General features: G+C 38.5%; 1 protein-coding gene across 1 annotated transcript; it reads left to right on the top strand.

Moving 5' to 3' along the window:
- Positions 1-1,387: 1,387 nt before the first annotated feature.
- LOC108459019 (uncharacterized) lies at positions 1,388-20,354 on the top strand. The gene is made up of 2 exons (XM_017758392.1): positions 1,388-1,867; positions 20,166-20,354. The coding sequence occupies exons 1-2, from the start codon at positions 1,388-1,390 to the stop codon at positions 20,352-20,354; spliced, it is 669 nt and encodes a 222-aa protein (XP_017613881.1).
- The last annotated feature ends 2,168 nt before the right edge of the window (positions 20,355-22,522 follow it).

Below are 22,522 nucleotides of genomic sequence, written 5' to 3'. Positions count from 1 at the left end.
AGACAATAAGCTATTCCTGAAGATGCTCTGAGGCTTAGGTTACTCCCATATTCTTTGAGAGATCGTGTAAGAGCATGGCTGAATGCTTTACCGTCAAGAATAGTAGCATCATGGAATGATCTTTGCCAGAGATTTTTGCTACAATATAATACCTTAAATATGAATGCCAATCTTAGAAATGACATCACATCTTTTTGGAAATCAGATGATAAAATGCTATATGAAGCTTGGGAACAATTTATAGACCTAAGTCAGAAGTGCCAGATGCATGGTTTTCAACACTGGACTCAGATGGAAATATTCTATAATGTGTTGAATGTGCATACGAGGATGGTAGTTGATACGTCCGCCAATTGTACTTTGTTGAATAAAACTTATAATGACGCATATAAGATTTTGGAAAAAATTTCCAACAATGATTATCAATTTCCGACAACGAGAATTGGGGTGGGTAAGAGAGCTGCTGGTACCATTGTACTTGATACAATCACTTCATTGACAGCCCAAGTATCTTCTTTAGCTAATATGATTAAAACAATGAAAATTCCAACTACAATCTGTGAGATGAAATCAGTCAAGTTATCATGTGTTTATTGCGGTAAAGGCCATATGTTTGATGAATGTCCATCAAACCCAACATCAGTATACTACATGGGTAATTTTTATTGGAATAATAACCCCTATTCCAACACTTACAATCCAGGGTGAAAGCGGCTTTCAAATTTTAGTTGGAATAACCAATGTGCGGGGAGTTCACACAATGTTGAAAGACAATATATCCACAATGCTCCACCCGGTTATAAGAATCCTATGTTAAGGTAAAATGCTCAACAAGGTCAGGTATCATCTTCTAATTTTATTGAATCTTTGTTGAAGGAATATATGGACGAGAATAAAGTTGTAATCCATAGTCAGGCTGCATCTTTATGAGCTCTTGAGAAACAAGTGTGGCAAATAGTGAATGTTTTAAATTCAAGACCACAAGGGGCATTGTTGAGTGATACCGAGAATTTGAGATCACAAGGGAAGGAACAATGCAAAGCTATCACTCTTAGAAGTGGAACTCAGCTTGATGACATTAGTCAAGATGCCACGGAAGAAGAGGAAAACTCAAATAACAACAATGTAAAGATCCTAGAGTCATCTAAAAATCATACTGAATCTGAAAAAAGCAAGCAGCCAATTGTTATGGCAGAATCAAAACATGTTGTCAATAATAATGCCATAGTAAAAAAATATCAGCAACCTGAAGAACGACCACCTCTACCTTTTCCTCAGCGATTTCATAACTCTAAGTAGGATGTTTAGTTCAAAAGATTTTTGGATGTATTGAAACAACTCCATAACAACATATAACTGGTAAAAGCTTTAGAGCAAATGGCGAACTATGTCAAACTATGTGAAATTTATGAAAGACATATTATCAAAGAAGCATAGATTGAGAGAATTTGAGACTGTTGCTCTCACTAAAGGGTGCACAATAATGTTGAAAAATAAACTATCTCCAAAGTTGAAGGACCCAGGGAGTTTCACTATCACATATTCCATTGGAAACCATTATGTTGGTAAGGTGTTATGTGATTCAGGAGCAAGTATAAATCTAATGCCTATGTCTATTTTCAAGAAGCTAGAAATTGGTAAAACAAGATCTATTATGGTGACTTTGCAATTAGCTGGTCAATCCTACACCTGTCCAGAAGGTAAAATTGAGGACGTACTGGTAAGAGTGGATAAATCTATTTTTCCTACTGATTCCCTTATTTTAGAATTTAAAGTTGATCAAAATATGCCAATTATCCTTGGAAGGTCTTTTCTTACTACAGACAGAACTTCTATTGACCTACAGAAAGGTGAACTGACCATGAAGGTAAATGATCAACAGGTTACTTTTAATGTTTTGATGCTTTGAAATGTGCAAACAAAAATGAAGAATGCCACGCCATTGGTTTGATAAAAACAATAGTGGAGGAATAATTCAACAGATTTTGCCATAGTAATTTTGATAGTGATCGAGATTCATTTGAGTAAAGACCCTTGTGCACTTTGCTAGAGCAAAATAGACCTTTCAATTTTGATGAAAAAAGCTTGGTAGCTCATGTATATCCACATAAAGCTGTTGATGTCAAGGACATGAAAACGGGGGACCCATTTAAAATTAATGGACAACCTTAAAGCACTATTGGGGTGCTCATATGGAGCGTGACAAGTAAAGCATCCAACTTCAAAATGCTTGAGTTAGCAATTTTTTTTCTTTTATTTGATTGCTTTACTTTAGTTTTATCTTTATTATTTTTTATATTTAATTATTTCATGTTGTTTTCATTTCTATTTTTATTTTTGAATAAATGGGCAGCTTTCTTCTAGATTCATAAGAACTGATGAAGTCAATGCCTGTAAATCAACACGCCAGACAAAATGAAGTAACTACAATCTAGTCCAAGAAAGGAAAGTTTTCTTTTTCTTTCATACATATTGCATGGCATATATTTTTCCATGACATTACCTGTATATAGATATATTTTGCATTGAGGACAATGCATAACTTAGGTTTGAGAGTGTGTTGTGCATTTAGGCTGCATTTTATATTTAGTATGTGTGATCATTTTAGTATAGTTAAATTTGTTTGCCACTACAACGTAACTACTAAGTACTATTTTGCCTATGTGGAGTACAATATTTACTTATGATGTTCAATGATGAGTTTACATTTTTTGATATACTTAGAACATGTGACAGTGGATTGGGTGAATTTAGCTTAGGTTAAGATGCTTGAAAATTAATTCCTAAAAATTGGATGTCCTATACTCAGTGTGTTTTTTTTTGGAACATGGTAAGTATCTTTTAATGAACTTAGGGATTTTTAAAACCAAGCATTAGTTATATTACCACAACATTAGTTAAATAAAGGACAGTAGGAACTCTAATGTTAAGAATTTCCAAGTAGGTCAACATCACTTTATTTGCTCCATTGTGTTGTTGATTAAAAAGGTGAGTCTAAGCAATAGTGTGTTGCATGGAAATAAAGTTAGGGGCACTTCACTGTAGCAAAAAAAAAATGTAGATAATGAGGTAGTTGTATGCTTCATCCATCTTTTTAGTAAAAAGTTTAAGCTTAATGATTTAGTCTTGGTTTAAATTGTGACATGATTGAGTATTCAGTAATTCAGTGTATTCTCCATTGTGATTGTCAAGTCAAAGAATTTTGTGACATGCTAAATCCCTTAATAATAATACCATCCAAAAAAAGCACAAATATGATTAAAATATTTCGAGTAGGCTTAAAGCAAGTAACTTACGTTAGGGTAATAAATGAACTATGTAAATTAAAAGATGGCTGTTGTAGGCCAAAGGAGTGAATACATGAGTACTTAGGAGATTCTGTGTTTAGGGAGAAATTTTTGCTCTACTTTTGTTGAGCAACCCTTTGACACTCGAATGAGTTTTAGAAAAAATGAGATTGCTGAGAACTGATGTACTTGTTGTTCTTCGAATAGCCTGGAAATATGAGTTGGTTTGGTACGCTGGTAAAATGTTGGCATAGATGCATTCATGTATTCATATGTATTTTGCTTGAGGATAAGCAATAACTTAGCTTTGGGGGTGTGATAACTCTTGAAAAGAGTATATTTCATGCCTTTAGACCTAGCTAATTGCTTGTACTTAGGTACATTTAGTTGCATTTTAGGACATGTCATTCGTATTTTCATCATTTCATTAGGAGCCTAGACTGCTCTTAAATATTATTATTTGTTAACTTTTAATTGATTATGGAAGGGTTGTGCTTGGTGGCTTGCAAGGTGTAGGTTGAGCAACAAGAAATAAAGGAGTGAAAGTTTGTCAGGGAAAAAGGTTGGACATTTTGTCAGCATGGATGTTTTGGCAATTCTAAGAAGACCGAGTCAACTGTCAATGCATACCGATTTCAGTCCAACTGTACTTTTAGTAGAAAATTTTGCCTAAAAAAGAGGAGAAGATAATCTTGGGTTGCTGAAAAATGAATTTAAAAAAAGAAGAAGATAAATATGGAAAAGACTATAAAAAGCCAAAGGAGGAAACCCAAAAAAGGGTGAACAAGAGGGAGTGATCCTTAGAAGAGAATAGAGGATAGCGATTGAGCAGTTACGGGAAGAAGAATACAGGATAGCCATTGGAGTGTGAACTGGACATGCAAAAGTTATCTTCCTGAAGTCTTTCTTATTTCTTACTTTGTTCTTCCATGAATTGAAAATGAAAATGGCATTGGATTTTTCTTTTTGAATTCTATGCAGCAACCCATGAGCTAAATCTCAACGGGTTGGGAATACATGATGACACTTTTATTTTCTTTAATGGTTGAAGCATATATCTAATTCAAATTATTATTTCATTCAATTGTATTTTATTTCTAAATTGTTTGTGTGCAATCCCTAGACATGGATGATTGTTCAACATGCCCATAAACTAAATCTAATTCTGAAAAGGTTGGATTAGTTGGATCGAAATTGAATGATATAAGCAAGTACTCAATTAGTACTTGCAGTAGACTCTAGACATAGAGCAGTGTTCATACAAAAGGAAACCAATGCAGGGTGTCATATTAAGGCCTATAGACATGGACAAGTTAATTTGAGGTTTCTGCTCTCAAAAGAAGCAGACCATTTTAGACATCTTTGAAGCGGTAAATTGAGTATGATTTTGCCAAGGCATTATTGACAGTAAAGGTAGATTCTTAGTAATCTCAAACTTCCAAATCAATATCATATATCATTTATTCTTTGCTGTCATATCTTTACCATATAATTCTTAGTTAGTTACTAGATCATTTAGATAATATTCCCATAGTAATTCTCATAATTGCCATTCATTTCTATTATCGTTTTGCCATAGCATTTTCAAGTATTCATTAATTCCACATATTACATACATCATTATTCCTTTAATTATCATTGCATACTTACCATAGCTTTACAATACCATTAATTGTATTTTATTATAATAAATTGACCACTTTTGTGCCTTAATCTAATCCTTGTAGGAAATATAGTCACTCATCACTTTATTACTTGATCCAACGTGTACACTTGCACAATTCGCATATCATTTCACACGTAACAGTAAGCTATATGATGGAGGAGTCAAGTAGGTAAATGGGTTAGGGAAAGTGACAAAGATGGTTGCAGGGTTTTGAATTTTATTACAACTGTTTTACAAATAATATATAGTATGCCACGTAAACCCTACTCGCTCGATATGTGAGCTTGCTACTCATCCTAGTTGGTGAGGTATGGTCTAACTAGCCAAGGTCTGGCTTACAACCAAATTGGCTAGCTCCTTAACAGCTAACCCGGTACCTATGTTGCCACCTGCATGATCTTACACTGCTCGCTCATATCCTCTAAGGGGTATCTAGGACATGTGCAACCCTTAGGGGGTAATGTGTCACCATTTATGGTGCCTAGGTACCCTTAGCACATCACATTAGTGGACCATGCCTTATATATTGTAATGCGTAGGTTTGTGTAAGTGTACATTGTCGTTATCAAGTAATAAGTATGTGACAGCCCAAAATTGACCCTAGTCGGAAAGTGGTTTTGGGACCACAAAACCGAGTCACAAAAATAATTAGGTGTTATATTCTGTGCTTATTGTATGTGGAATTTGTATGTGTAAATATTTCGTGCCTTGATTTTATCAATTAGGTGCTAATTTATAAGAAAGGACCCATGTGATAGGACTTGAAAATGTGATAGGTGAAATTTTAAGTGGCCAAATAATGCATGAAGTAAAGACATGAGGGATTTGCATGTCAATTTAGCCAAACTATAGGAAGTGGCCGGCCATGGTAATGAAGATAGACAAAATGTGATGGGTAAGGAATATAATAAACATGTTGTGATAACATGTTGTGGGAGGAACAATAAAATATGAGGGGAGTGGGAAGAGAAACCAAGGTTGTTTCATCCTTGCCCCCCCCATTGTGCCGTAACTAGAAAAAAAAAAGAAGAAGAAAAGTGTTCATCCTCCTTAGCTTGGCCGAAACTCAAAGGAAGAAGGGGAGATAGCCAATCGGTCACCCTTAAGCTTGGAACAAGGTAAGTGATTTCATGTTAGTTCTTGAAATATTAGCATACATTAAGCTAGTTACTAAGTTTCCTACTTAGCCTTGTCAAAATCTTGATTGTGTGGTGATAGTGGGTAATCGGCCATGGAAGAAATGGAGGAAAATGATTGTTGTCTTGTGTTTTAAGGAGAAATGGTGGATGGGTGAAAGAAACAAGTTTTTATTCTTGTTTCTTCTTGGCCGATTCTAAGGGAGGAAAAGGAGCAACCATTCGGTTTCTAAGCTATAAATTAAGTGAGAAATTCATGTGAATTCTTGAAACGTTAGATGAAATTGAGCTAGTTACCAAGTTCTCTAGGTAACCCATGCTAGAAATTGTGATTTTGGGTTGACTAGGATTTTCGGCCATAGTGGTCATTGAGGATTAAGGTTTATGTTTCATGCTAAACTTGATGAATCTTGGTGTATGGGTGCTTGAACTAAACTAATGATCAAATAGATGCACAAATACAAAGTAAGAAGAATCGGCTATTGTATGTAATACTATTGCCGAATGTGAAAATACTATACTTGAGTAATGAATGTGGTTGGAGTTGATAATACGAAAGGAATGCTTAAATGTGTTTGTTTAAAGAAGAAATTGGTGAAGAATGTATGTGAACCTAGCAAGTGTATTCGGCTTAGTACCTTATAATGTGAAAACCTTGAAATTATTTTTGATTTTGTGTATTTATGACCATGTATAATCGGCCACATGAGTAATTTGAGCACTTGATGTTATGTTAAAATTCTTGAGCTTAAATGTATGGATGTATGTATATGTGGCCATATAATGGCGTTTTGGTTCAAAGGTTGAATGATAAATTATAATAAAGTGAGATGATATGAGATGCCGAATGTGATTGACTAGTAAACATTATTGAGAAAAATATTGAATACTTCTACTTGTATTCGTTAAGCTCAAGAGCAAAGGGGAGCTAAATCCGATAAAGGGAAGGAAAAAGTGATCGAATAGCCGTTGAAGCCGTTAGACAACATCCGAGGTAAGTCTTCAAGTAATGACCCTACTCGAATTATGTGAAATGAAATATGGATGTGTAATGATTATTGATATATGTGTACATGAGCAATTGAATGATATCCGGGCTAAGTCCCGAAGACATTTGTGCTAGTAATTATATCCGGGTTAAGACCCGAAGGCAATTGTGCTAGTGACTACATCCGGCTAAGACCAAGGCATTCGTGCAAGTTGTTAAATCCGGGCTAATACCCGAAGGCATTTGTGCAAGTCGTTATATCCGGGCTAAGACCCGAAGGCATTCGTGCATGTGGTTATATCCGGTTGTAATCCGAAGAAGCTTGGGCTGAAGGTGAGCGTTGGTTGCTGTAATAAATTTAATTAGTACGCTCGAAAAGCCCAAAGGATAAGGTATGTTTATATGTGCATTGGAAAAGTCGATACGTTTGAGTAACATTCGCTCAATCGACTAACGAGTTTTCCGCTATTGAATTGGTTGATATCTTGTGAAAGTATATAATGATGAAGTGTGAAGTAAGTATGATTATGTGAATGTGTATTAATGAAATGATTCATTTGGCTATGTGAATGTAATGCTTTAGTTAAAGCTGATTTTATTGCTTGAGACTTACTAAGCATAAAAATGCTTACCCCGTTGCTTTGGCTCTCTGTTTTATAGATTTTGCTCGTTAGCGATCGGATTCGGGATCATTAAAGTCGAAGTCATCTACACTATCAAAGCCTCCATTTTGGTATAATTTTGGTTGAACTTTGAAATGGCATGTATAGGACTACCCTATTGTTGAAGGTCATGTACTTCTCGGTTTTGTGTAAGCTTGGATAGCCATGCGAAAATGGCTTATATACGTTTTCAGTATGATTCTATAATCGTTTGTATGATGATCATTATGGGGTATGGAATTGTTTTGAAAATATTAGCCATTGGAATGGTTAATCATGATCACACTTTGTGCTATGTATGCAAAAAGGGCCAATTGAATCGTGGAAATCATGAGATAGGTAAAGGTTACCTTGAAATCAGATGCTGGCAGCAGCAGTAGTGTGGTTTTGAAAAATCACCAAAATTTGTAGGAATGGTATTAAATATTGAATAAGTTATGTAAATGAACCTTGATGAGTCTACTTTCATATGGAAGAAACGAAACGGTCATAGGAGTTACATGTTAAGAGATATTAAAGTTATTGTGAGACAGGGCCAGAACGGTTTCTGGGTCCCCTGTCGCGACTTTAAAAATTTACTATGAATGATAAAGAAAGAATTAGAAGTCATTCCTTATATGTGCAGATTCCATTTTGAGTCTAGTTTCATTAGAAACAAACGGCACCAGTATTAAAGCCCTGCACAGAGAGATATTCAAGTTGTAACGCACGAAGGTCAGAGCAGTCAATCCCTGTAACATGGGTGACTTTAACTAATAAACTGTACCAATTGGCCCGACAAAAAATTCTAGAAATAAATCCATAGAAGGATATACGAGTATAAATTCAGGGAAAATTTACGGAATCAGTTTCCGAGTTTTGAAACTCGAGATATGATTTTTAAGGCGACAGTGACGCAGTTTTCCAGCCTGTCTGGAAATGACAAATTGGTCGGTGCTTTAAGAGGACTTGGCTCGTTAACTCCTCGCGTCCGACACCGGCGATGGTATCGGGTTCGGGGTGTTACAATTTTATTGGTATCAGAGCCACGGTTTAGTCGATTCTAGGACTACCGTGATATGTTTGGGGTCTAGCTATACATGCCATTAAATGATGAATTGATAGTGTGGTGATTTCTAACAATTTGACTTTGTGTTTGTTTATAGCAATGGATCCCGATCGCAACCGAGCAATAGCGATGATGTGGAGAGTGTGGCGCTGCTCCGCAAGGGAAGGGACAGCGCCGGCGGACTCTCAACTTATGGCCAGCAATCCGAACGATGAGGCTAGGCAAGCCTTTTATAGTGTGTTGAATGACTGGTTTAACCAATACATTCGAACTAACACGGCTGTGCCACAACCTCCATTTCCGACAAATGCAACCCCCGCACCTACAATACCTCCGGTAACTGACCAAATAAGGTCAAGTAAGCCCCAATCGATAGGATTCAAAACATGGGGCCACTAAATTTAAAGCTACGGATGATGATGATGCCGAGCAAGCTGAATTTTGGTTGGACAACACTATCCGGTGCTCGATGAGCTATCTTGTACACCGATGAGTGCTTAAAGTGTACCATCTCCTTGCTACGTGATTACGCCTACTATTGGTGGAGTACTCAATTTTGTGGTGCCTAGAGAGCAAGTGACTTGGGATTTCTTTCAAACCGAGTTTGAAAAAAGTATATCGACCGAGATTCATCGACCGAAGCGAAAGGAATTTCTTGATCTTAAGCAAGGCTCTATGTCGATTCATCACTCGAACGAAAATTTGTGAGGCTTAGCCAGACGCAGCGAGAATGCATTTCGTCCAAGCTATTATGTGTAAATGCTTGAGGATGGGCTGAATGATGATATAAGGATGTTCGTTGGCATTCTCGAAATACGAGAGTTCGTAGTACTTGTTGAGCGAGCTTGTAAAGTCAAGAGCTTAGGAAGGAGAAACAAAAGTTGATGTGGGAATTGGAGAATTCAAAAGGTCCTCGGAAAGTCTCTTCAACATCATCGAAGAGATTTCGAGATGATGTGAGCCGGTCTAGAGGCGCTTGGGCTTTTCTAGACGAGATCGCGATCGACCTCCTGTGACCACACGAGTCACTTCGATCGCCATGGTGGAAATGATCGCCGAGAGAGCGGAGTGTCGCATTGTGGCAAATGGCATTCGGGAGTCAGAGGTTCCGTGATCGCTCTCGCTATAAGTGTGGATCGGCTGACCACTTTATCAAGGACTACCCGAGGTTGCTTGAACAAAATGTAAGTCAAAGTGGAAACCCGGGTGCTACCACTGCTCGAGGTAGGCCATCCAAAAATGCGGGCAATGCTAGTGGCTGTCAGAGAGGGTCGAGAGATGCTACAACAAGACCCGAGGCTCGTACTCTGCTAGGACTTATGCCATACGCCAGACGCGAGGATGCTGCCTCACCAGATGTTATTACCGGTACTTTCACTCTTTTCGATACTAATGTGATTGCTTTGATTGACCCTGGTTCTACTCATTCTTATATATGTGAAACCTTAGCATCCAGTAAGACTTTGCCTATTGAGTCTCTCGAGTTTGTAATTCGGTGTCAAACCCTTGGGTCATTACGTGCTTGTCAACAAAGTGTGCAAGAAAAGTCCCCTAGTATTTCGAGGTTCTTATTTTCCGGCGGACTTGATGCTTTTGCCGTTCGATGAATTGGACGTTATTCTTGGTTTGGATTGGTTGACCATGCACGATGCGGTTGTAAATTGCAAAAGCAAGACTATCGATCTGAGGTGCGCGAATAACGAGATAATTCGGGTTGAGTCTACGGACTTAAAGGGTTGCCACCGTAATATCGCAATGTTGGCCCGAAATATGTAAGAAAAGGGTAAGCGTACCTTGCGTATGTGCTCGATGACAAGGAGTCGAAAAGAAACCCGAATCTGTGCGATGGTTTGTGAATACCGGATGTTTTCCTAAAGAATTGTCGGGTTTACCACATTGCTCGGAAATAGAGTTTGGCATCGAATTGGTACCGGTACCACTCCAATTTCGATAGCTCCGTATCGTATGGCAATCGACGAAATTAAAGGAGTTGAAAGCTCGATTGCAAGAATTGGTGGATAGAGGTTTTGCCCGCCGAGTTTTTCGCCTTGGGGTGCGCCAGTGTTGTTTGTGAAAAAGAAGGATGGGACCATGAGGTTGTGCATCGACTATCGTCAACTTAATAAAGCGACGATAAAGAACAAATATCCGTTATCACGTATTGATGACTTGTTCGATCAACTGAAGGAGCCTCGGTGTTCTCGAAAATAGATTTGAGATCGGGCTATTATCGATTCATGAATTCGAGATTCGGACGTACCCAAGACCGCCTTGAGCGAGATATAGTCACTACGAGTTTCTAGTGATGCCGTTTGGACTTACTAATGCCCTGCGGTATTTATGGATTTGATGAATCGGATCTTCGCACCATATTTAGATCGGTTCGTAGTCGTATTCATTGATGACATCTTGGTCTATTCAAGAAATGAGACCGAACATGCTGAACACCGAGGTTAGTCTGTAAATTCTACGGGATAAGCAATTATATGCTAAGTTCAAAGTGTGAGTTCGGTTAAGAGAGGTTAGCTTCTTGGGGCATGTGATATCTCAGATCGGGCATTCGAGTCGACTCGAACAAAATTTCAGCCATACTTAACTGAAGCCTCAGAAATATTACCGAGGTTCGAGCTTTTGGGGCTTGCTTGGTTATTATCGACGATTTGTAAAGGTTTCTCAACGATAGCCACGCCAATGACGGCTACTCCAAAAGGATGTTAAGTTCGAATGGACGGAGAAATGTTAGAAGAGTTTCGATCAATGAAAACTTATTTGATGAAGCCCCAATTCTAGTGCAACCCGAATCGGCAAAGAGTTTGTCATCTATAGTGACGCCTCCCTACTTGGGTTAGGTTGTGTATTGATGCAAGAAGGTCGAGTTGTGGCCTATCGTCGAGGCAATTAAAGCTACATGAGAAAAATTATCCGACCCATGATCTCGAATTGGTCGCCATCGTATTCGCCTTAAAGATTTGGCGACATTACTTATTTGGTGAGAGGTGCCATGTGTACTCGGATCACAAAAGTCTCAAATATTTGATGACCCAAAGAGACTTAAATCTGCGACAAAGACGTTGGCTCGAGTGTTAAAGGATTATGAGTGGTCATTGACTATCACCCGAAAGGCGAATGTGGTTGCGGATGCCTTGAGTCGTAAATCATTATTTGCTTTACGAGCGATGAATGTGCACTTGTCCGTTCGATCCGACAATGTGTTAGTAGCTGAATTGAAAGCCAAACCATTATTGATACATCAAATTTGTGAAGCTCAGAAGGTCGACGATGAGTTGGTTGCAAAACGGGCCGAGTGTGTTCCGGACAAGGAATCGGAGTTTCAGATCGATGATGACGATTGTTTGAGGTTCAGAAGTCATCTGTGTGTTCCAAAGAATTCGGAACTTATTTCGATAATTCTGAACGAAGGCCATTGTAGCCGAATGGCAATCCACCCGGGGAGTACGAAGACGTACAACGATTTGAAACGTCGGTTTTGGTGGCATGGTATGAAACGAGACATCTCCGACTTTGTTTCGAGATGTTTAATATGTCAACAAGTGAAAGCGGAACATCAAGTGCCTTCAGGATTACTTCAGCCGATCAGGATACCCGAGTGGAAATAGGATCGAGTCACAATGGACTTTGTATCCGGACTGCCATTGTCAGCAAGTAAGAAGGATGCGATTTGGGTCGTGGTAGATAGACTGACTAAGTCGGCTCACTTTGTCCCCGTACGTACGGATTTTTCAATGGACAAATTAGCCGAATTGTACGCTTCTCGATTGTGAGATTACACGGGTGCCTATTTCTATCGTGTCGGATAGAGATCCGAGATTTACCTCGCGATTTTGGAAGAAGTTGCAAGAAGCTTTGGGTACCAAGTTGCATTTCAGACCGCCTTTCACCCCCAAACCGATGGTCAATCTGAGCGGATAATTCGGATACTTGAGGATATGTTGAGATGTTGCATCCTCGAGTTCGATGGTTCATGGGAACGGTATTTGCCTTTGATTGAATTCGCTTATAACAATAGTTTTCAATCAAGTATTAGGATGGCACCTTACGAGGCTTTGTACGGTCGTAAATGCCGTACACCATTGTTTTGGACCGAGCTCGGTGAAAGCAAAATTTTCGGTGGATTTGATTAGAGATGCTGAATGAGAAAGTGAAAGTAATCCGTGAAAGTCGAAGATAGCCTCCGATCGTCGAAAGTCGTGACGCGGATCTGAAGCGTAAGGACATCGAGTATCGTGGGAGATAAAGTGTTTCTCAAGGTTTCGCCTTGGAAAAAGATACTCGATTCTACCGTAAGGGCAAGTTGAGCCCGAGGTTCATTGGGCCATATGAGATATCCGAGCGAGTCGGTCCATGGCATATCGTTTGATTTTGCCCCGAACTCGCAAAGATTCACGATGTCTTTCATGTTTCGATGCTTCGACGCTATAGATCGATCCATCGCACGTGATTAGTCCATCAAAGTTGAAATTCAAGCCAATATGAGTTATGAGGAAGAACCGATTCGTATCCCGCACGTGAAGTGAAAGAGTTATGAAACAAGCGGGTTCCGCTAGTGAAAGTGTTATGGCTCAAACACGGATAGAAGAAGCTACTTGGGAAACCGAGAACTCTATGAAAGAGCGATACCCAACCCTATTTACGGTAAGATTTTCGGGACGAAAATTTCTTAAGTGGGGAGAGTTGTGACACCCAAAATTGACCATAGTCGGAAAGTGGTTTTGGGACCACAAAACCGAGTCACAAAAATAATTAGGTCTTATATTCGTGCTTATTGTATGTGGAATTTGTATGTGTAAATATTTCGTGCCTTGATTTTATTAATTAGGTGCTAATTTATAAGAAAGGACCCATGTGATAGGACTTGAAAATGTGATAGGTGAAATTTTAAGTGGCCAAATAATGCATGAAGTAAAGACATGAGGGATTTGCATGTCAATTTAGCCAAACTATAGGAAGTGGCCGCCATGGTAATGAAGATAGACAAAATGTGATGGGTAAAGAATATAATAAACATGTTGTGATAACATGTTGTGGGAGGAACAATAAAATATGAGGGGAGTGGGAAGAGAAACCAAGGTTGTTTCATCCTTGCCCCCCCCCATTGTGCCGTAACTAGAAAAAAAAAAAAGAAGAAAAGTGTTCATCCTCCTTAGCTTGGCCGAAACTCAAAGGAAGAAGGGGAGATAGCCAATCGGTCACCCTTAAGCTTGGAACAAGGTAAGTGATTTCATGTTAGTTCTTGAAATATTAGCATACATTAAGCTAGTTACTAAGTTTCCTACTTAGCCTTGTCAAAATCTTGATTGTGTGGTGATAGTGGGTAATCGGCCATGGAAGAAATGGAGGAAAATGATTGATATCTTGTGTTTTAAGGAGAAATGGTGGATGGGTGAAAGAAACAAGTTTTTATTCTTGTTTCTTCTTGGCCGATTCTAAGGGAGGAAAAGGGAGCAACCATTCGGTTTCTAAGCTATAAATTAAGTGAGAAATTCATGTGAATTCTTGAAACGTTAGATGAAATTGAGCTAGTTACCAAGTTCTCTAGGTAACCCATGCTAGAAATTGTGATTTTGGGTTGACTAGGATTTTCGGCCATAGTGGTCATTGAGGATTAAGGTTTATGTTTCATGCTAAACTTGATGAATCTTGGTGTATGGGTGTTTGAACTAAACTAATGATCAAATAGATGCACAAATACAAAGTAAGAAGAATCGGCTATTGTATGTAATACTATTGCCGAATGTGAAAATACTATACTTGAGTAATGAATGTGGTTGGAGTTGATAATCTGAAAGGAATGCTTAAATGTGTTTGTTTAAAGAAGAAATTGGTGAAGAATGTATGTGAACCTAGCAAGTGTATTCGGCTTAGTACCTTATAATGTGAAAACCTTGAAATTATTTTTGATTTTGTGTATTTATGACCATATATAATCGGCCACATGAGTAATTTGAGCACTTGATGTTATGTTAAAATTCTTGAGCTTAAATATATGGATGTATGTATATGTGGCCATATAATGGCATTTTGGTTCAAAGGTTGAATGATAAATTATAATAAAGTGAGATGATATGAGATGCCGAATGTGATTGACTAGTAAACATTATTGAGAAAAATATTGAATACTTCTACTTGTATTCGTTAAGCTCAAGAGCAAAGGGGAGCTAAATCCGATAAAGGGAAGGAAAAAGTGATCGAATAGCCGTTGAAGCCGTTAGACAACATCCGAGGTAAGTCTTCAAGTAATGACCCTACTCAAATTATGTGAAATGAAATATGGATGTGTAATGATTATTGATATATGTGTACATGAGCAATTGAATGATATCCGGGCTAAGTCCCGAAGACATTTGTGCTAGTAATTATATCCGGTTAAGACCAAAGGCAATTGTGCTAGTGACTACATCTGGCTAAGACCAAGGCATTCGTGCAAGTTGTTAAATCCGGCTAATACCCAAGGCATTTGTGCAAGTCGTTATATCCGGCTAAGACCAAAGGCATTCGTGCATGTGGTTATATCCGGTTGTAATCCGAAGAAGCTTGGGCTGAAGGTGAGCGTTGGTTGCTGTAATAAATTTAATTAGTACGCTCGAAAAGCCCAAAGGATAAGGTATGTTTATATGTGCATTGGAAAAGTCGATACGTTTGAGTAACATTCGCTCAATCGACTAACGAGTTTTCCGCTATTGAATTGGTTGATATCTTGTGAAAGTATATAATGATGAAGTGTGAAGTAAGTATGATTATGTGAATGTGTATTAATGAAATGATTCATTTGGCTATGTGAATGTAATGCTTTAGTTAAAGCTGATTTTATTGCTTGAGACTTACTAAGCATAAAAATGCTTACCCGTTGCTTTGGCTCTGTTTTATAGATTTTGCTCGTTAGCGATCGGATTCGGGATCATTAAAGTCGAAGTCATCTACACTATCAAAGCCTCCATTTTGGTATAATTTTGGTTGAACTTTGAAATGGCATGTATAGGACTACCCTATTGTTGAAGGTCATGTACTTCTCGGTTTGTGTAAGCTTGGATAGCCATGCGAAAATGGCTTATATATCGTTTTCAGTATGATTCTATAATCGTTTGTATGATGATCATTATGGGGTATGGAATTGTTTTGAAAAGATTAGCCATTGGAATGGTTAATCATGATCACACTTTGTGCTATGTATGCAAAAAGGGCCAATTGAATCGTGGAAATCATGAGATAGGTAAAGGTTACCTTGAAATCAGATGCTGGCAGCAGCAGTGGTGTGGTTTTGAAAAATCACCAAAATTTGTAGGAATGGTATTAATTAGTGAATAAGATATGTAAATGAACCTTGATGAGTCTACTTTCATATGGAAGAAACGAAACGGTCATAGGAGTTACATGTTAAGAGATATTAAAGTTATTCTGAGACAGGGCCAGAACATTTTCTGGGTCCCCTGTCGCGAATTTAAAAATTTACTATGAATGATACAGAAAGAATTAGAAGTCATGCCTTATATGTGCAGATTAAATTTTGAGTCTAGTTTCATTAGAAATAAACAGCACCAGTATTAAAGCCCTGCACAGAGAGATATTCAAGTTGTAACGTGCTAAGGTCAGAGCAGTCGATCCCTGTAACATGGGTGACTTTAACTAATAAACTGTACCAATTGGCCCAACCAAAAATTCTAGAAATAAATCCATGGAAGGATATATGAGTCTAAATTCAGGGAAAATTTACGGAATCAGTTTCCGAGTTTTGAAACTCGAGATATGATTTTTAAGGCAACAGTGACGCAGTTTTCCAGCCTGTCTGGAAATGACAAATTGGTCGGTGCTTTAAGAGGACTTGGCTCGTTAACTCCTCGCGTCCGACACCGGTGATGGTCTCGGGTTCGGGGTGTTACAAAGTAAGTATGGAGTTATCGTCTCCATAGAGATTGTATTTGTGCTAAGTCACTTAATTTGTAATATTATATTAACAATTTGGTAAATAAAAACACAATATAGTTGAGAAGTGATGATTAAAATATATTAAACTATATGCAATGATCCCTAATGCAAATTATCCTAAGTATGCAAACTATATGAATGAAATAGATTTTAGCAAAATTAAACACAATTTGCAACAATTATAACATAAATAAACTAGGACAATTACTTTAATTAAACTCAATTTATTATCAACATGCTTAATACTATTTGGAAAAACATTTCATGGCAACTCGATCTTTCATGAGTTTGGAAACCATATTAGGCCCTTTCGGAATCCTTTACTTAGTAAATACGCATTTTACTAATCCTTATTTACTAAGGGTTTTTTAGCATTCGTGTGAGGTAGCAGGGACGTGTTAGGTTTGAAACAGTTTAATCACACAAATCTAATAACTATGTAAATAATAGAGCCTGGTTAGGGTTGTTATGCAACTGAAATTTAATCGGGCTAGGATTTAAATTGAGCATGCATATTTCAATTATGCCTCCACTAGCCATCTTGGGAGTTAAGGAGTTATTAGGGAGAAAAGTTAAGAGATGAAGGGTGCAGAGAAGTGGAGCTGAATAGGGAATTTAGGGATAGGTAAATTCATCTATAGTATATATAGGTATCGATTTTGGGGATTCTAGGGTAATGCCGAAATTTCTTCTCTTAATTTAGCTGAATTCCTCTCTTTTTTTTTATGTTGCTGAAACACTTTTCTATCTAAGTGCTCAGAAGTTGAATTCCTTGTTCCTTGCTTCCCGATTTTCCATTCTTTTTCTTCTCAAACTCTCTTTTGATTCACCTTTAGTTTTAGCCGATTCATTCTTCTCTTCTTCTTATTTGTGCCGAATAACCCCTTTCACCATACAAATCTCAAAAGTCGAATACCTCTTTGGCTGAAGACCCTTTGTGTCACCATTACTTCCTCTACTTCGCTCGATTCTTGTGTAAGTGCTTTGCTCTTTCAGTCAATTTTCCTGGTACTGATTTCTTCTCTCCCTCACTCTTTCTAAATCAGTTTTGGTAGGGGATTAGTATCGAATCTCAGATTTCATATCTATGGCGAATTGCTACTTGGCATTTTGGGGTTTTGGGTAAGTGTTCCTCTTTTATTGGTTAAGGTTGCCCGAATGGTCATGTATGTTTTAAGAGTGACTTAAGATGATTGCAAGTCACTTGTTGGTTAGTTCTTAATGATTAAGATTGATGCAGATTTAAGGAATACTCGTGAGTTAGTGATCGAGGAAGGTTTGTAAGGCTTGTGATTTGAGGTAAGGCAAAGGTGAGATTTTCAGCTTTTGGTGATCGCATTTGATAAGTGTCTAATTAATCGTTGAGTGATATCATTTGTAGGTTCATGGCTAAGGAGATTGCAGCACGTTTAGTACCAGGTGTGTACATACACTGCAGACACACAGTAGACCGACAAATCTCGAAATGCCAAAAAGCTGAAAGTTTGGCTACAATAGTCTTACGAGTGCATGAACACTCGTAAGGAGGGAAACTTATAGGTTATCAGAGGCCCCATGAGTGATTCCATGGACTTGGGCTGTGTATTGGCCAACCGAGCCTGATGGTCTGTAGGGCCCATAACAGGCAAAATTGGCAATTTGATACTATGTGATGAAAAATCATATGATTGCATGACTATGAATGTGATTAGGCCTAACGGGCCATATGAAAGTGATTGGGCCAATGGGCCATATGAATGAGATTGGGCTTAAAGGGGCCAAATGAATAAGTATGGATCTGTTAGTGTTTAGTAAGGGGTCATGGACCCAGTTTTTGGTAACAACTCAATCAGGCATAAAAATTAAATAATTAATTAATCGTAACTGTGAACAAGTCTTAGGGTGAAAGTGTGGCAATAGGTATATACATGTCTAGGATTGGATCTAAGGAGAACGTGGTACTTAAGCAGTCTTAATGACTCACCTCCTCTTCTCTGGAATCCTACTTGGTGCATAGTATCTGTTCACTTTAGCCAACAAGGACTTGTTAACGGGCCAAGGTAAGTAATAAACCCACAATAAAGAGAAATTACTGAAAATACCCTTAAGGGCGGAAATGACTAAAATACTCCAATGTGTGGAATGTAAGATTTATGGATATTACATGTATACCCGCTGCATTCATACGATATTCTGTTTAGGTTGCATATGGGTTAGGAATTATGGAACGGAGGAAGTATATGAGGATCCCATGGTTGCTTGACGATTGTGGATCCACCGATGGCTATTAAGCCCAATATTTGATTAGCAGCTTGCTGCAATGAAGGTAGTATCGTAGCCGGGCTACCATTGGAGTGTATCAGATGGGTGTGTCGATATTTATAATCCCACATGGTGTATATCAGGGGATGGAGATGGTGTGTAGCGGTTGGATGGATGGGATCCGTGCATGTTTGATTGCTTTACATCTGTTCTGATATTGAATTGGGCTCAGGCCTAGAAAGAGTTGCTATTGCATGCTTTTCTATTTGCCGAGGGTTGTACACACTGAGTTTTTGAAAACTCACCCCCTCTTTTATTTTTCTCAGGTGATCCACAGTAGGTGGTTCAATGGTTGGCTAGCAAGACGACTTGGACTTGTTTTCTTAAGCCTATAATTTCTAGTATTTAAAGTTATTTCAGTCCGAAATGTAATAAGGCCTTTCCTCTAGTTATTATTCAAATTAGGATTATAATTTTTATTATGCTTTATATTTGCTAGAAGTAGAACATGGATTTCTTAAAACCATAGCTGTTTTTAAATACTACGCTTCCGCAACTCAATCTTTAGATGACAAGTTTTCATAAATCATCTGTCTTAAATAAAGCTTCCGAAACTGAAAAGAGATTTTACAAAGTAGTTATTATCATACAAGAATGAATAGTTGCTTTATACATCTCGCTTTGAAAGCAACAAATACAAGCTGGGATTTTACTCAAGGTTTTTATTTTAAAGAAGGGTTTTTAATGAAAATAAGGTTTTCGATAAAACACTTCAATGTGACACGCTAGATCCAACCAGAACGTTTGGGCCGGGTTTGGGGTGTTACATTTAGTAGTATTAGAGCCAAGTTCCAAAACTCAGGCTATGAAGTGGGCCTTATTATTTAGGTTTGTTTCTTAAAAAAAAATTAGATCACCATGTTTAGGAAAAAAATCTTGCTGTGCGGCAAACCGAGTCTCCGACATCGAACCAAGTAAGTTCTTTTATTATTAAGCTTGTTTAATTTGATATATTGTAGATAGTTAGTGGGCTACTTTAGATGATTATACTATGGCTTTTAGTTGGAGTAAAACTGAAGCCCGTAGGACCTTGAAACTGTAGAGGATTTACAAAAACAACTTTCTTTTTCATACTTTCATAAAACATCGGCTTAATTATTGAAACTAATTAAAACTTCATAAAATTTTTAATCCAGATAATACGTGAATCAACGGTGATTACCAGAAGAGGTCCAAGAGGCCGTGGCCGAGGCCGCGAAAGTTTTAGGGATGGATCATCGACATTGGGCCATATGCCCAATGTTGGGGTAGGAGAGCCTTTGGCCTCACCCATGGCTGAGACTAAACTATATGATCGGGCCGCGGGGGATGATGCATTGTCCTAGGCAATGTTGAGGATTTTGGAAAGGGTCGCAGGGCCCAATAATGGCACAAGAAATTGGGGGTCAATTCCGGAGCGACTTCGATCAAATAAGGCTGAGATCTTTAAGAGTGTGGCTGGTGTGGCTCCTAACGCGGCTAAATACTAGTTGGAGGCCACTGAAATGATAATGGAGGACTTGGATTATTCACCTGAACAAAATTTGAAAGGGGCAGTGTCACTGCTCAGGGAAGAAGCTTACGAGTGGTGGCTGACAGTGAAAGAGGGCACCCAACCTGAGCAAGTCATTTGGGAGTTCTTTAAAACTGCGTTTCAAGGGAAGTATATGGGTGCAAGTTATGTGGATGCTAGAAGGAAGGAGTTCCTGAACTTGACCTAGGGAAACAAATCTGTGGCAGAGTATGAGACAGAATTTCTACGCCTTAGTAGGTATGCAAGAGTTATGGTGGCAACAAACTATGAGCGTTGCGTTAGGTTTGAGGATGGTCTTAGGGATAGCCTCAGAGTATTAATAGCTCCACAAAGGGAGCGAGTTTTCTTGGAGTTGGTAGAGAAAACAAAGATAGCAGAGGAGGTGAAGCATGTTGAGTGCCTAAATCGAGAAAAAGAAAGGGGTAAGAATAAAAGAGAGGCTGAGACTCCTGGTGTTGGACAGAGGCCTGGGCATAGGACCAGAGTTAATGGGCCAGTTAGAGCAAGGCCCCCTACTATAAATCTAAGGGTGCCGCCTTATGCTACTTGTGGAAAAAGTCATGCAGGAGAGTGCTGGAGGAGAACAGGAGCCTGTTTGAGTTGTGGTTCCATGGAGCATCGTTTTAGAGAATGTCCCAGAAGACTGGATCAGAGGAAAGTATTTGGTAGAGGTAATGGATAGCCATTGAGAGGTGGTCAGTAGCCGCCTGAAGGCCATGGTCAGGCCGGGGTGGAAAAGATTTGGGCTGTGGAGCACCGGGCAGAGGTACTGGTCATGCTAAGGCGAGACAGCTAGCGTTGGTCTATGCAGCACGTCGTCGAGAGGATGGAGACGCTCCAGAGGCGAATACTGGTGTGTACTTTACCCATTGTGTGCTATTTACTTAGTTTGGAATTAGAGTACGCAGCGAGAGCATGGTGTGGTAGTCTGTGTTATGCAGCTATACTGATAGTTGGAAATTTCAAGGATGAAATTTCTTTTAGGGGGTAGAGTTGTAACGCCCCAAAAATCCTGAACTTTTTTTTTATGATGGTTTTGGTAAAAGGTGTGCTTAATATTCCTAGTCAAGTGTTATTTATGTGATAATAGGCCTTGGTTAAGTTTAGAGTTCAAACTTTGGGGTGAAGGAAATTATAGTTTAATAATTAAAAGAACCTTGATGGCAAGTAGTTTGGGTTTTAAATAAATAAAGGAGGAATTTGACACAAGGACCCTTGTGTTGGAGTGGCAAGTAGTGTCACATGTGGGGCTTAGAGGTGGCGTCACATGCATGGCAAGGAGGTTTGGGGTACAAATCCTTTCTTGCTCAAAAGAAGGATTTATTTTTGCTCAATAAATGGCCAGTAGTGGCGTTGGATGTAAACTCTTAAGGGAGTGATCAGAGGAGAAATTTAAGGAAGGTATTAGGGAGTTATCAGGGAGAAAAGTTAGAAGATGATGGGTGCAGAGAAGTGGACCCGAATAGAGAATTTGGGGATAGGAAAATTTGGCTATAGTATATATAGGTGCCAATTTTGGGGATTTTAAGGTGATGTCGAAATTGTGAAATTGTTTCTCTTCTTTTAGCCGAATTCCTCATTTTTTTTTTGTGTTGCTGAAACACTTTTCTACCTAAGCGCTCAAAAGTCGAATTCTTTGTTCCTTGCTTTCTGATTTTCTATTCTTTCTCTTCTCAAACTCTCTTTTGATTCACCTTTGGTTTTAGCTGATTCCTTCTTCTCTTCTTCTTATTTGTTTTGAATAACCCCTTTCACCATACAAATCTCAAAGGCCGAATACCTCTTTGGATGAAGACCCTCTGTGCCATCACTACTACCTCTACTTCGCTCGATTCTTGTGTAAGTACTTTGCTCTTTCAGTCGGTTTTCCTGGTATCAGTTTCTTCTCTCCCTCACTCTTTCTAAATCGGTTTTGGTAGGGGATTGGTATCGAATCTCAGATTTCATATCTATGGCGAATTGCTACTTGGCATTTTGGGG

This window comes from Gossypium arboreum, chromosome 3 (assembly GCF_025698485.1).
Source record: "Gossypium arboreum isolate Shixiya-1 chromosome 3, ASM2569848v2, whole genome shotgun sequence".
Lineage (NCBI taxonomy): Eukaryota > Viridiplantae > Streptophyta > Magnoliopsida > Malvales > Malvaceae > Gossypium > Gossypium arboreum.
This window is presented reverse-complemented; position numbering and strand designations above follow the sequence as displayed.